Genomic DNA, 12,716 nt, shown 5'->3' with positions numbered 1-12,716 from the left:
TCTAACTGCAGATGTAAATCTCAGCATCACTGTCTAGAGCGTAGTTCCCAATTCAAAATGGAGGAACACATAGAATTAAATGTTCAGAGACTAAGCCAATTTTTCAGCACTCCTCCTGTAGGCAGTTTAAATTTTTGTATCACAAAAGACAAGTCTGTTATGCATTAAGATCTGAGAATTGACTTATTAGAATGTCGTAAGTACTGAGCCTTGCCTACATATCTCATGATCTTGAATATTGTCTCATAATCTTGATTCCTAATGGTATCGTAAAATAAAACCCTTCTCAGAACCATTACCTACCTAAGTACACATATTGTTATGGGAATGAGGAAGGAACATACTAGAAATTATATATTTTCAACTTGACTTTAGCCAAAAGACAAGGAAGCACAGGTTGTGATAAATGTCAGTGCCTAGACTAAGATTTTAATCGATACAATTTGGCCTCTGTTCCGTTCCTTCTACTCTCAATAGGCTGAGATCCCTGTGTAATCAAACTGGTGGACATGTGCATTCTTTATTGACCTTCTCACCAAGAAGTACTCAGTGCTGTTGCCAATCCTGCCCCTTTGAAAGAGCTCCCTCCCTTGGCTGCCTGGGTACCACTCTCCACCCCACAATCACGTCCCCCTCATCTGTCTGTTTACTGTTTCCAGTCTTTATTAAGATTCTTCTCTGGACCTTCTTTAATCAGGAAAAGTTTCCACCTAAAAACCTCCTCCCCTGCCCCTTACTATTTACATGCTCCTCATAAACCAGTGCTCAAATTTTAGAGTGTATGTGAACAAAAATAACAGAAATCCTAGTAATCTCATGTTTTATCAGTAATGATGAATTGAAAATTTCCCATAAGATTAAACTATATTAAACATAATTTAAAGTCTAACAGAATTTGAAATCAAATGGTTATATTAGGATTTTAAACGTATGCATTGCATTCAATCTTTGTAGTGTTGACAGCCACTAGTGTCTATTCACAACAAACAAATTTTCCTTTATTTGAACTTTATTTCCCAAAAATTATTTACCAATTACACCATTTTCTTTGATACAGACATTTACATATTATACTTTTCATGAGTTTCCAATGGTCAAAAAACTGTAAGTATTTTTAAAGGTCTTCTGGATTGACTTACTATTATAATACTTAACAGCATACAGTAGCACAAAATGTAACACAAATTTAAATTATGAAACAATTTCCTCTAGTGCCAGGTCTCCAAGCCAGAAGCTTGTAGATGCTAGGCAAAGTGGTCTCCCACTGAGCTACATTCTCAGTCCAATTTTGAGTATTTCTTGGGGATAACACAGAAGGGTTTTATGTCTCCCACTTAGTTTATATACTTGTGAATGAATATTACTTATTGCCAGAATGAGCCAAAGTTGATCCCTTTCTCATTTAAGAGATGTAAACCCTGGGAAAAACAAAAAAACAAAAAACTTACTCCCATTAAAAAACAGAAGTTATTTTCAAACACCCAGTTCATCCACTGTTTGAATTACTTACAAGTCATATTACAAAACTCAAGATCAAAAGTCATCCTAGCTGACCCAGTATTGGGCCGCCTTCGGTATTATGTGATGCAATGGACTGCATCATTGGCTGCACAGCCATCACCAACCGTCAATTTGGAACTGCCCTTTTCCTTGGTACTCTATGGGCACCCACAGACCTGCGAGTCCGTAAAGATCAAGTGAGCTCAAGCCTTCCGTTGTCTAGTGAAGAAAGGTGAAACGGTAGAAGCTACAGAGGTCAGGCAGCCCTAGGGAGCACCCCTTCTCTACACTGTGCCCAGAAATCAGCAGTAGCCTGGAGAGCTCTCTCGGAAAACCCCTCTCAAACTGGAGAGGCAGTTTCCATCTTCTCCCAAGACTGAAAAGTAACTGCTTCCCATGTGCCCTGTCACATCTAACTCCACTTTCCACAAGATAGTGACTACAGAACAGCGTACTTCCCTCCTACAAATCCTACCTCGCCTCACCTATGAAAACCAGTGCCTCTCCACCCCACAATCAGTCACACACAAGTTCTCTTCTCCTGCCTTGTCCCTGTCACTGCCTGACATTCGGCCTTCCTTCCTTTCATCCTTCAAACAGCAGCAGTCTGACTGCCCAGTCTTCTGCCAGCAGATCAGGGAGAGCAGGACTCCCATCCACTCTGCTGTACTTTTAAATCCCATCAAAAGGTGGAGCTAAGAAACAACTGAGCCAAATAATTGGTAGTTGTTAAATTTCTTGATCAGAGCCAGGCAGTGGTGGCACATGCCTCTAATCCCAGAACTCAGGAGGCAGAGTCAGGAAGATCTCTGTGAGTTCAAGGACAGCCTGGTCTACAGAGCAAGATCCAGGACAGGCTCCAAAACTACACGGAGAAACCCTGTCCCGGGAAAAAAAATTTCTTGACCAGTACCTGAGTCAAGCATACTGTCATGAATACTTTATATTCTAGGTAGCACTCAGTTTCCAAAATCAGTCCTGTATTACATTTGCATCCCATAGCCAAAAGTCAAGATGATGAGTCAGCTCTTAACTAAGTCTCATAAGCAACAATGCTGTAATTTAGTCTGGATACTGTCATGTTTCTTTTTGATAACTATGACTAGACCCTGAGGCAGTCTCCCACTTCCAACACTCGTTCATCATGGTAATCAGGGAAAGCGCTGTGATATGTGACTTACCCCCCCTATTCAGACCTTATAGTAGCACCCCAATCTTCTTTAGTGCAAAGGTGTCTTACAAGACCTGTAGACCGTAACTGTTTTCCTCCTTCTTATTTCCACAAGTCCATCTCTTATAAAAAACCAATTCCACTCTGTTTAGTCCACAATAGCATTTTGGCTGCTGCTCGACCCTAACAGGTATGGCTGGTCTTTGCATGAAGACTTAAGACTTATGAAGAACTCTAAAAGGGGAGTAGCTTTTCCTTGTTTGTTCATGAATGTATCCCATGTGCCCACAAAGTGCCCAACCCATGAAGATACTCCATTCTTTCTTAAATGACAGTTTCTTCAAGAAATATGGACATTTTTAGTGAAGCAAAGGTTGTTTCTCCCATATATCAAATAATCAATTTCACATTAATTCTTTAGATTAAAAAACAAAAACAAAATAAAACAAAAACCTAGCTATTACTACATTTGTTTTTCTTTCTTTCTTCTTCTTCCAAGACAGGGTTTCCCTGTCTAACAGCTTTGGCTGTCCTGGAACTCGCTTTGTAGACTAGGCTGGCCTCCAACTCACAGAGATCCTTGCCTCTGCTGCCTGAGTGCTGGGATTTAGGGGATGCGCCACCACCGCCCAGCTTACATTTGTTTTTCTAACACTCCATAGTCTGTGCTCTCAAATATGAAAATCATTTGCCTCCACATCGATACCTGGGACTTATAAAAACTGAAAAAGCACCTCTAATACAAAGGAAATGTTCCTAATGGCACTTACTGCAAGAATTAGGACAAAGCACTATGGCAGAGCCCTGAAATGAACAGTCCTAGAAATAACATTCACCAGGATATGAACCAAAGCAAAATGACAAAATCTAATCACAACAGCAACCTCAAAGAAACCTTTGCTTAAGAATTCTCATATTTAGGGCAAACAAGAGAATGTACTAATAAAGGAAATAAAGTCTCAAACATTTCCTTGGTATCAGCTTAATATTCAAACTTAAAAAACCCAACAACCCAGAAGACTGTATCTTCTACTGCAGAGGTTTAAATGTCCTCATATGTTTGCATTAGAAAATAAAAGTGGGACTAAACCTTGAGTAACTGCAAAAACCAACCAATGCTGTTATCATCCCTACCATCTCCACCGGCCACTGAGAGTCAAAGACAATGAAAGACAATGGAAAACTATTCCAAACCTATTTCTAAGAATACAATTAATTCATATTTACTCTCTTTAGTTTCCCCATCAATAATTAATGAAAACATTGCCAATACTAATAGGAAGACGAAAATGAATCCTCTCAGAGGCACTCTTGCTGTCTTGTAATTGCTGGGGACAGGGCTCTGAATTTTCACATGCTTAGGTTAACTTTTTCTGTAATATAATAATGACAGTTTTCCTTAAGAAGCCACTGACACAGTTTCCATGTGCATAAGCAATGTATACTTGCTATGGCTCACCTGGTTTCTAAGAACTCTTTTCCCCTTATGAAGGGTGCCTGTACATACATCATTACTGCTTACTGATGGACAAACACTGTGTTCCTAGTAAATTAGAGTGAATGCCGCTTCCAAGTCTTGCATTCAGAATCATTTTACATTTGTTCTTTTCGGTACTGGATAGCCCTGCCAATTCCTGCCAGCGTGCCCTTGCCATCCTTATGTTTCGAGGCTTCTCCAAGTTCTCATTTCTTTCATGTATCCAATTTAAAGCGTACCTACCCCTCCAGTCATCTACCCATCAACTCAGAGTTCATGAGACAGCATAAATTACAAGAGCGCAGCTATAGAGTTCATATTACCTAATCACAGAATCTGTTCTGCTGTACCCTGGGATGGAAGAAGCCTTTTCTCCTGGAGATCCCAAAATTTGAAGTGTTGTATTAATGTCAACTTCAGATGAATGCTTAATGGAATATTCCATTATTTCTGGAGGTATTAGCGGAGTCTCTCCCTGAGTATCATCAGCTAAGAGGTAGCCTTCAGTTTAAAAAAAATTAAAAATGAACACTTAACAAATCTATTTACCAAATTGCACTATAAATGCTTTCAGTTTTGATTTATATACATCACATAGGTTGATGTAAAAGTAAATTATGTTAAACTGTTAATTTCAAGATGAGGTGCAGAAACTGTCAATTTCTCAGAAAATTAAAACCCTCAAAAATACAGCAAAGGTAAAGGACAAATGTTTTAGTCATCAATTTCATAATGCATGGTGACATGTAGGCTTTGAAAACTTGAGTAATTTATTCTGTCAAGTTAATGGGAATTCTGCTATTATATTAGGAATCTATTCATCCATAACTTTTTAAAAGCCAAGTTTTCCCCCTTGATTACAATATAGAAACACTAATTAGGTCTAGTGGTCAAGGAAAAAGACCCTAAAAGTCAGACTGCCTAGATTTGCATTCTGGCTCCAAAAGTTAACTGCAGTATGACCATTTCTTATACTTTCAGCTTCTTCATCTGTTAGATGGAGATGATGTTGATGATGATGAATAACACCACTCAGCAATACTAATTCAGTGGGCTACAATGAGATCCAAAGAAAACATCTGGCATACAACAGGCCCTGAATACAATAGCCAGTGGTTTTTAAAATATATATCTATTGCTATGTCAGCAGCAGCTATATCCAAGTTTCATTCAATACTATGTATGAACTATATATATTTTATTGTTGTTTGAGATTGGGTCTCCTTACGTAGCCCAAGCTGGCCTCAAATTCACAACCCTTCTATCTCAACCTCCCAAGTGCTGGAATAACACATTCAGCTCTAAACTATTATTCTTAATATATGAGGCTTCTTTTAGGGTGTAAACAGTTTCACTGACAACTACACTCTAAGAAGAAAAAGGTAACTGACCTGTAACTAAAATAAGCCAGTGAATATCTTCGTAGAGATCATCAAGCATTTTGTTGTCAACGGTGCTTGATCCAGGGGAAGCAAGTAATTGTTGCTGATGTCGTTGTAACTGACCATGGAGTCTTGTTACCCTTTCTTCTAATAAACTAAAAAGAGAGGAAAGAAACAATAGCTTCATAAAGTTCAGTATAGGAAGGCTTAGGATAATTGATAATTTTCATATAACCAAACAACATAAACTAAGATGTTAGCACAAAATGTACATATTCAAAAACATTATGGTACACAACTGTTTTCTAGTGCACTAGAGGAATTATAATCTATATTTTATGACAAGCAATGCTTACGAAAGGCATCTGAAACTGGTTATTCCAAGCCATTTCTCATGCCATGTTTTCCATAATTCCTGCCATCTATGCTGTAGTGCCTGGGCTCCAACTGTATTGCCAAGGAATGCAATCATGACATGCTTCTGTCCACTAGATTCAGTGTCCTGGGACACAGGGTGGGGGAACTGTGAACGGAGAGCATTTCTCTGTGGGGTTTCCGGGACTGTGTACCTTGTCAGAAGAGGCATACAGTGTTCGGCAGCAATTCTTCCTAGCATTCCTACACTGGCCAGTTGATCAGAAAACTGATCTCGATCATCTTCTTGAAGTTCACTTATTTCTTCTTCCTCACGAGAGGCCACACCATTGGCAGTCTGTTGGTGAGAGGAGGAGAAACAATGAGGAAGTGCAGCATCATGTCCCATGAGGATGTGTGTCTGTGGCCCTGTCAAGTGGTTTCAGGAGGAGCTGGAGCCAACCTGAAGCTTAGCTTTCTAGGACTCCTTTCTAACCATGTCAGCAGCCCTGACAGGCATCAAAAGGATGAGGATACCACTGAAGAGAAGGAAAGAAAGAAACCCTCCCCTGTGCACATGGTAACAAAGCTACCAACCTACAGTTCACCCCTTATACTGGGGATTGACACTTTTCACTAAAACATTTGGCATCCTAAGATTCCCTATTCCTTTGAATATAGGATGTATTTAAGATGTAACCAGGGGCCAGGCGGTAGTGGAGCACACCTTTAATCCCAGCACTCAGGAGGCAGAGGCAGGCGGATCTCTGTGACTTCAAGGCCAGCATGGTCTACAAAATGAGTTCCAGGACAGGCACAAAGCTACACAGAGAAACTCTGTCTCGAAAAACCAAAAAAAAAAAAAAGATGTTACCAGGGACCTGGCACGACAGAACCCAGTAGATAAAAGAAACCATTTTTCTCTCATCAAATCTTTGAGGGAACCTATTTCAAATTTCTAGTATTTTATATTGTCTAATATGATTAAATAGAGCCCTATGGTGATTTTCCATTCCACCTTGCTTAAAACTTACCAAATTCCTTGTGCCATCTGGAGCAGCAAGGTGGCACTGAATATAGGAATTGAAAACTTGAACCGCGTGCTGAGTAAAAAAGCCTTTATGGAAATGCTTGTCATCTTGGACCAAAGTTAGCCAGGACTCCAGCAATTTATCATATGCTTCCATGTATACCATATCATCCTTATCAAGCTAAAAGGAAAAAGCATTCATAAAACAATGTCTAGAGAAATAAAATGGGCAGTGTGAGATTTATATAACTATGCACAAAAAACAACTTTAAAAATCATTTTAGAAGAAAATTATTTTTAATTATTAAACATTTATTAAGCTTTCACTAAATTTCAAAAGAAATAATTATTTGGCAATATGGAATTAATGTTTAATTTAGAACACTAACTGCTCAGCACTTTATGGAAAATATCTTTTTTAAGTAAAAACAAAATTATTTGAAAACTAAGAAAAATGCATATATACCACACATATAGAAATAAATACTTCATATATGTATGTTTTACCAGTCCTGGGACAAAATCTTGAGCTTCATGTATACCACTGGACTACAAACGTTAAGCCCAACATTTTCAAGTGACTTCAAAACTGGTCAAAACAAACTGACCTAATCAGATAGCTAAGAATTATATGGGAAAAAACTTCACAGAAGTTCCTTAACAAGAAAGAATTTATTTTAATAAAAAAGGACAGCTAATTCCACATAATAGGAAAGAATATACCCAAGAAACATAAAGGTCACTGACTCAGCCCATAATATTAGAGAATGTGAAAGCTATCCCATCATAGAGTTAGCTAAGTGGTTTAAGAATGTGAAAATGAAGCCAGGCCTGGTGATCTCTGTGAGTTCTTCCTTTTCATTAGTTAAGTTCTTTCTTACAAAGGAGAACATGTGATAAACTAGAAAAAAGGAATAAGCACACCCATCCAGCTGAGTCTCTCGCCCCCAGGGCATGCACACAACCATACCACAGATGTGTCCACTGGCAAGACCACCATGCTTCACAGACTGCCATGGTCTTAACCACTTCAGGTGGTTATTCGTAATTTTTATTTCCCATTTTTTTCTTGTTCATGAATAGCTACTAGTTCTCAGTTAATCTTTCCCACCAAAACTACACTACCGAGACAAAGAATTTTCCAAGAAATGATAGACACACAAATAATAGACTACAGAGCTATTTGTGGTATAAAATCCCTCCCTAGATTGATATAATATTCTGCTGAAAGGACATTATACTTAAAAAGCTGCAAAGACCAGGAGGCGGGGATGAGCTGGAACCATAGCAAAGAAAGCGAATGCAACTGACAAGCCACTGCCCTCGCACATGGAATGGGCTGGAAGGCAAGGAACATATCAAGATGGCTTCAGGAGATCAGGCTTCCTCTTATTTGCTGCAAGAAGCCACTGTAATACACATGAAAGCACATGCAACAAAAGCACATGACGCTGTTTTTGTAAAAGAAAACCACATTGCCCACACTCTGTAATACGGCAGTGGCTCAGGTGAATATGATCAAACTATGTTACACACATACAAAAATTGTTCTGTTAAGTTAATATATACAGCTTTTAAAAAGACAAAGAAGCCGGGCGGTGGTGGCGCACGCCTTTAATCCCAGCACTCGGGAGGCAGAGGCAGGCGGATCTCTGTGAGTTCGAGGCCAGCCTGGTCTACAGCGTGAGATCCAGGAAAGGCGCAAAGCTACACAGAGAAACCCTGTCTCGAAAAACCCCAAAAAAAAAAAAAAAAAAAAACAGACAAAGAAAAACAAAACACTGCTAAAAAGCCAAAGCACAATATTGGTTATAAACAATGGGAAAGATGACTCTGTTCCTTCTATAATTTCATCAAATGCTAAGAGCTAAGCATTGGAATCCTGAAGTGAATAGGATCCTTTCTTCCCATAGAAACATCTGTGGCTTGTTTATATACTTAACAAGGCATGTGCTTTGCAGACATCATTTGTCAGGTCTTAACAGTTTATCTTGCCAAAATAAACAGACTGGTAACATTTCTAACAGGACTAAAGAGTAGCACCCACTGAACTAGCCTCAAAAAGAAAAACACAGGACATTTGTAAAGACCAACTATCATTTTTCTAAGTGCATATTTAAGACATGCATCAAAATGTAAAAGTTTTTTTTTTTAAAGTTAAAGCCTTACATGCGTACTATTAAAGGAATTCTCCACAATGCTTCCATTATGCCCTGATATTAGAATGATCTCAAGTAGAATGCACAAGTTCTTATACATTGGATGGTGATTTAAAATAAAGGCAGAGCTTCTTGGGAGGGAAAAAATCTCTGGTTTTCTCTGTATACCAACAAAGTAACTCATCAGGGAAAGTGTGAGAAATTTGGTTGATGACAATTGGCAACTAGATCTTCCAGTCTAATCCCAGAGAAGTGAAACCTAAGCTAGTGCTTTTTCATAATACCTTGGCTCTGCTCCATGGCCACTCTGGCTCAGACCCAGCAGCCGAGCCAGCAGCCTGGCTGGCAGCATGTGGACAGATGACTAAGGAGACCAATCTAGACACTATGTGCTCATGCTCTGAGCATTGTCAGGCCTACTGCCAGAAGGCTTTGGAGAGGGGCTTAGAGCTTATGGGACCTACTTGACCCCACTTTACTACATCTGAATATGAAGGAGGGAGTAGAAATGAAAACATGATTATCAGCACTTCTCTCTGCCTATATCTAGCCTGAAGGTGTAGAGAAGCATGGATATGCAGTGCATCAGACACAGAAAAAAACAAAAACAAAAAAATGTACATTTATGCTTTGATAATTTTGAATATATAATTCCAAAAATAACAAAACGTTCTCTCAAGTGAATGTCTGGAAAGAAATTTTTCAGTACAGCAATCTGCTCTGGCCCATGCCTGACAATGAATATAATTTCAGAGATTAACAGTATTGTAAGACTCCAAGTAGAGGAAACTCTGAGGATGGCAAGATTATAGGGACAATAATAAGAGGAGTAGGGCTGGACATGGTGGTGCACACATTTAAATTCCACCATTTGGGAGGCAGGGGCAGAGAAAGAAGTGGGGAGAGGGGAGGGGAGGATGATACATCCTCCAGTGGTTTCCACAGCCTGGTGTATGTAGAAGGATAAGCAGGTGACGCACACAGGATTTTGACAGCAGTCAAACTACCTTTACCCACACTAAGCCATCTCACTAGTCCCTTATTTCTATTTTAGATGTTGTACTAAAAATCAGGAACTAGAGCTGGGCGGTGGTGTCGCATGCCTTTAGTCCCTACACTCGGGAGGCAGAGTTAAATTGATCTCTGTGAGTTCTAAGACACCCTGCTCAACATAGTGAGTTCCAGGACAGCCAGTACTACAGAGACCTACATTTAGATCTTGTCTAAAAAAAAATCACTAAATAAAATAAAATAAAGAATTTACACCATCAGAAATAAACTCTATGGAACCCACGAACTCTGGGTTTATGACAACCGTGTACCAATACAGGTGCAGCAATAATAATCCATATACCACCCTGCTACAGGCTTGATGGGGCAGATTGATGGTAAGGGGAGGAGTGTATGAGATCATTCTGTATTTTCACTGTGAACCTAAAGGTGCATTAAATGTAGTCTTTATAGTGCTACCTATTTATATTATTCTAGTATCAGCTATTTTGAAAATATACAAATAAATATCATACTAAGGTAGTTACAAATTTGCCTATAATCTTCAAACAACTCCAAATCTATCCCTAATAGTAATGACACTATCCCCAACCCATACCCCTGTGCTTTTCCCCACAGAGAGTAAATAACCAATGTGACAACTCCAAATTTTCTCCAAGAAATCAGAAAGCACCTTCTTCTTTTTTGAGAGAGGGTCTATGAAGCCCTGTAAGCTGTCCTGGAGTTTGTTAAACAGACCAGGCTAGCCTAGATTTCAGAGATCCCGGCTAGAAAGCACTTTTTTTTTCCTTTTTTTTTTTTTTTTTTTGGTTTTTCAAGATAGGGCTTCTCTGTGTAGCTTTGCGCCTTTCCTGGAACTCACTCTGTAGCCCAGGCTGGCCTCGAACTCACAGAGATCCGCCTGCATCTGCCTCCTGAGTGCTGGGATTAAAGGCGTGCGCCGCCGCCACTGCCACCACCACCCGGCTTAGAAAGCACGTTCTTATATTTTTGGTTGTGAGCCTAGCCTTTAACGGCTGAGCTATCCCTTTAATCCCAGCACTCGGGAGGCAGAGCCAGGCGGATCTCTGTGAGTTCGAGGCCAGCCTGGTCTCCAAAGCGAGTTCCAGGAAAGGCGCAAAGCTACACAGAGAAACCCTGTCTCGAAAAAAACAAAAAAAAAAAGAAAGCACGTTCTATTGAATACCAAATGTCTTTTACTTCCTTTATTCACCCCCACCCCATTTTCATAGTAATAGAAGGTGAACTCAGGGCTGCAGGCATGATAGGCAAGTGCTCATACATTGAGTTACATTCCCAGCCTGTCCTAGAGTTCTGTTGCTGGGAAGAGACACTGTGACCATGGCAACTCTTACAAACAAAGCTTTTAATTGGGGCTGACTTAGGGTTTCAGAGGTTTGGCCCATTATCATGGTGGGAGTATGACAGCATGCAGGCAGACAAGGTGCTATAGAAGTAGGTGACAGTTCTACACCTGGATCCGCAGATAGAGGAAGAGAGAGCCACTGGGCTTGGCTTGTGCTTTTTAAAACCTTGGAGCCCACCCCCAGTGACACACCTCCTAATCCCTCAGAAGTAGTGGTTTTTGATGACTAAGAACTTCAACACATGTGCTCATGGGGGCCATTCTTATTCAAACCACCACACAGCTCCAGACTAATTTCCTAAGTAAGTATGGTTTGTGTACATAAAAATATGCAACGAAATTGATGCAAACAATTAGTTTCACAGAGACTTTTATATTTAAGGATAACTTCTAAGGAGCTCCTTAGACTTACTGAACTCCAGAATTTCCTATTTCCAGCCTGTAAGAACTTTGAGAAAAGAAAAGGTCAACTATCACAGATGACAGAGAGTAAGATAAACTTCCAGGTACACTGGCTGGGAAATTCACTAGCAGCATCTACTTGTAGCATCTACTTATAGCAAGTTATATAACAGAAACCTGATCATGGAGCAGGATGGGAGCAGGGAACCATCCACCCCACAGATGAGGTGAGAAAGTGGCTCTGACAACACACTGTTTCTTTGCTGTCAAGTCCTGACTAACCTCAAACTTACCATCTTGCTGCCCTAACCCTCTGAGTGCTGAGATTATCGACATGAGCCATCATGCCACACTTGGTATACAGTTCCTTAGTCTGAGTGGGCGATACAGACTTGTTCCTTCTATACTATTTTTATATTTAAAAACAAAATGTATACTTCATATGAGGAAAATATTTCACAATGTTTAAAGTATATAGGTACTGGCACAAGCCCTTGCACAATGGCACACCAAACAGTATTTGCATCCCACAGTATAACACTAATGAACACATCAATAAACACAAGACTCCAAGAACCATATTTTTTATGTTGTTATTTGTCTGTTGTATTTAGGTTCTTTTCTAGGTGTGTATTGTTTAAGTTAAATACAGTAATAATAACTTTTTGTTTCAAGACAGATAGGCTAGAGAGATGGCTCAGCGGTTAAGAACACTGGCTGCTTTCAATTCCAGCACCCACATGGCAGCTCACAACTGTCTGTAACTCCAGTTCCCAGAGACCTGACACCCTCACACAGACATACATGCAGGCAAAACACCAACGAACATAAAATAAATAAAACATTTAAAAATAAAACAATACT

The 12,716-nt window shown here is 39.6% G+C and overlaps 1 protein-coding gene across 2 annotated transcripts in view; it reads right to left on the bottom strand.

The window, feature by feature from the left end:
• Xpo4 (exportin 4) overlaps window positions 1-12,716 on the bottom strand; it is a 97,557-nt gene that overhangs the window by 19,622 nt on the left and 65,219 nt on the right. For both annotated transcript variants that reach the window (XM_052733101.1, XM_052733102.1), the window contains exons 10-13: window positions 6,919-7,095; window positions 6,100-6,242; window positions 5,540-5,685; window positions 4,472-4,649 (exon numbers count right to left, since the gene is read on the bottom strand). In XM_052733101.1, coding sequence (XP_052589061.1) covers window positions 4,472-4,649; window positions 5,540-5,685; window positions 6,100-6,242; window positions 6,919-7,095 — 644 coding nt within the window. The remainder of the gene's footprint in view (window positions 1-4,471; window positions 4,650-5,539; window positions 5,686-6,099; window positions 6,243-6,918; window positions 7,096-12,716) is intronic.

Source organism: Peromyscus californicus, unplaced genomic scaffold (assembly GCF_007827085.1).
Source record: "Peromyscus californicus insignis strain IS unplaced genomic scaffold, ASM782708v3 Scaffold_12__1_contigs__length_115047231, whole genome shotgun sequence".
NCBI classification, from domain to species: Eukaryota; Metazoa; Chordata; class Mammalia; order Rodentia; family Cricetidae; genus Peromyscus; species Peromyscus californicus.
This window is presented reverse-complemented; position numbering and strand designations above follow the sequence as displayed.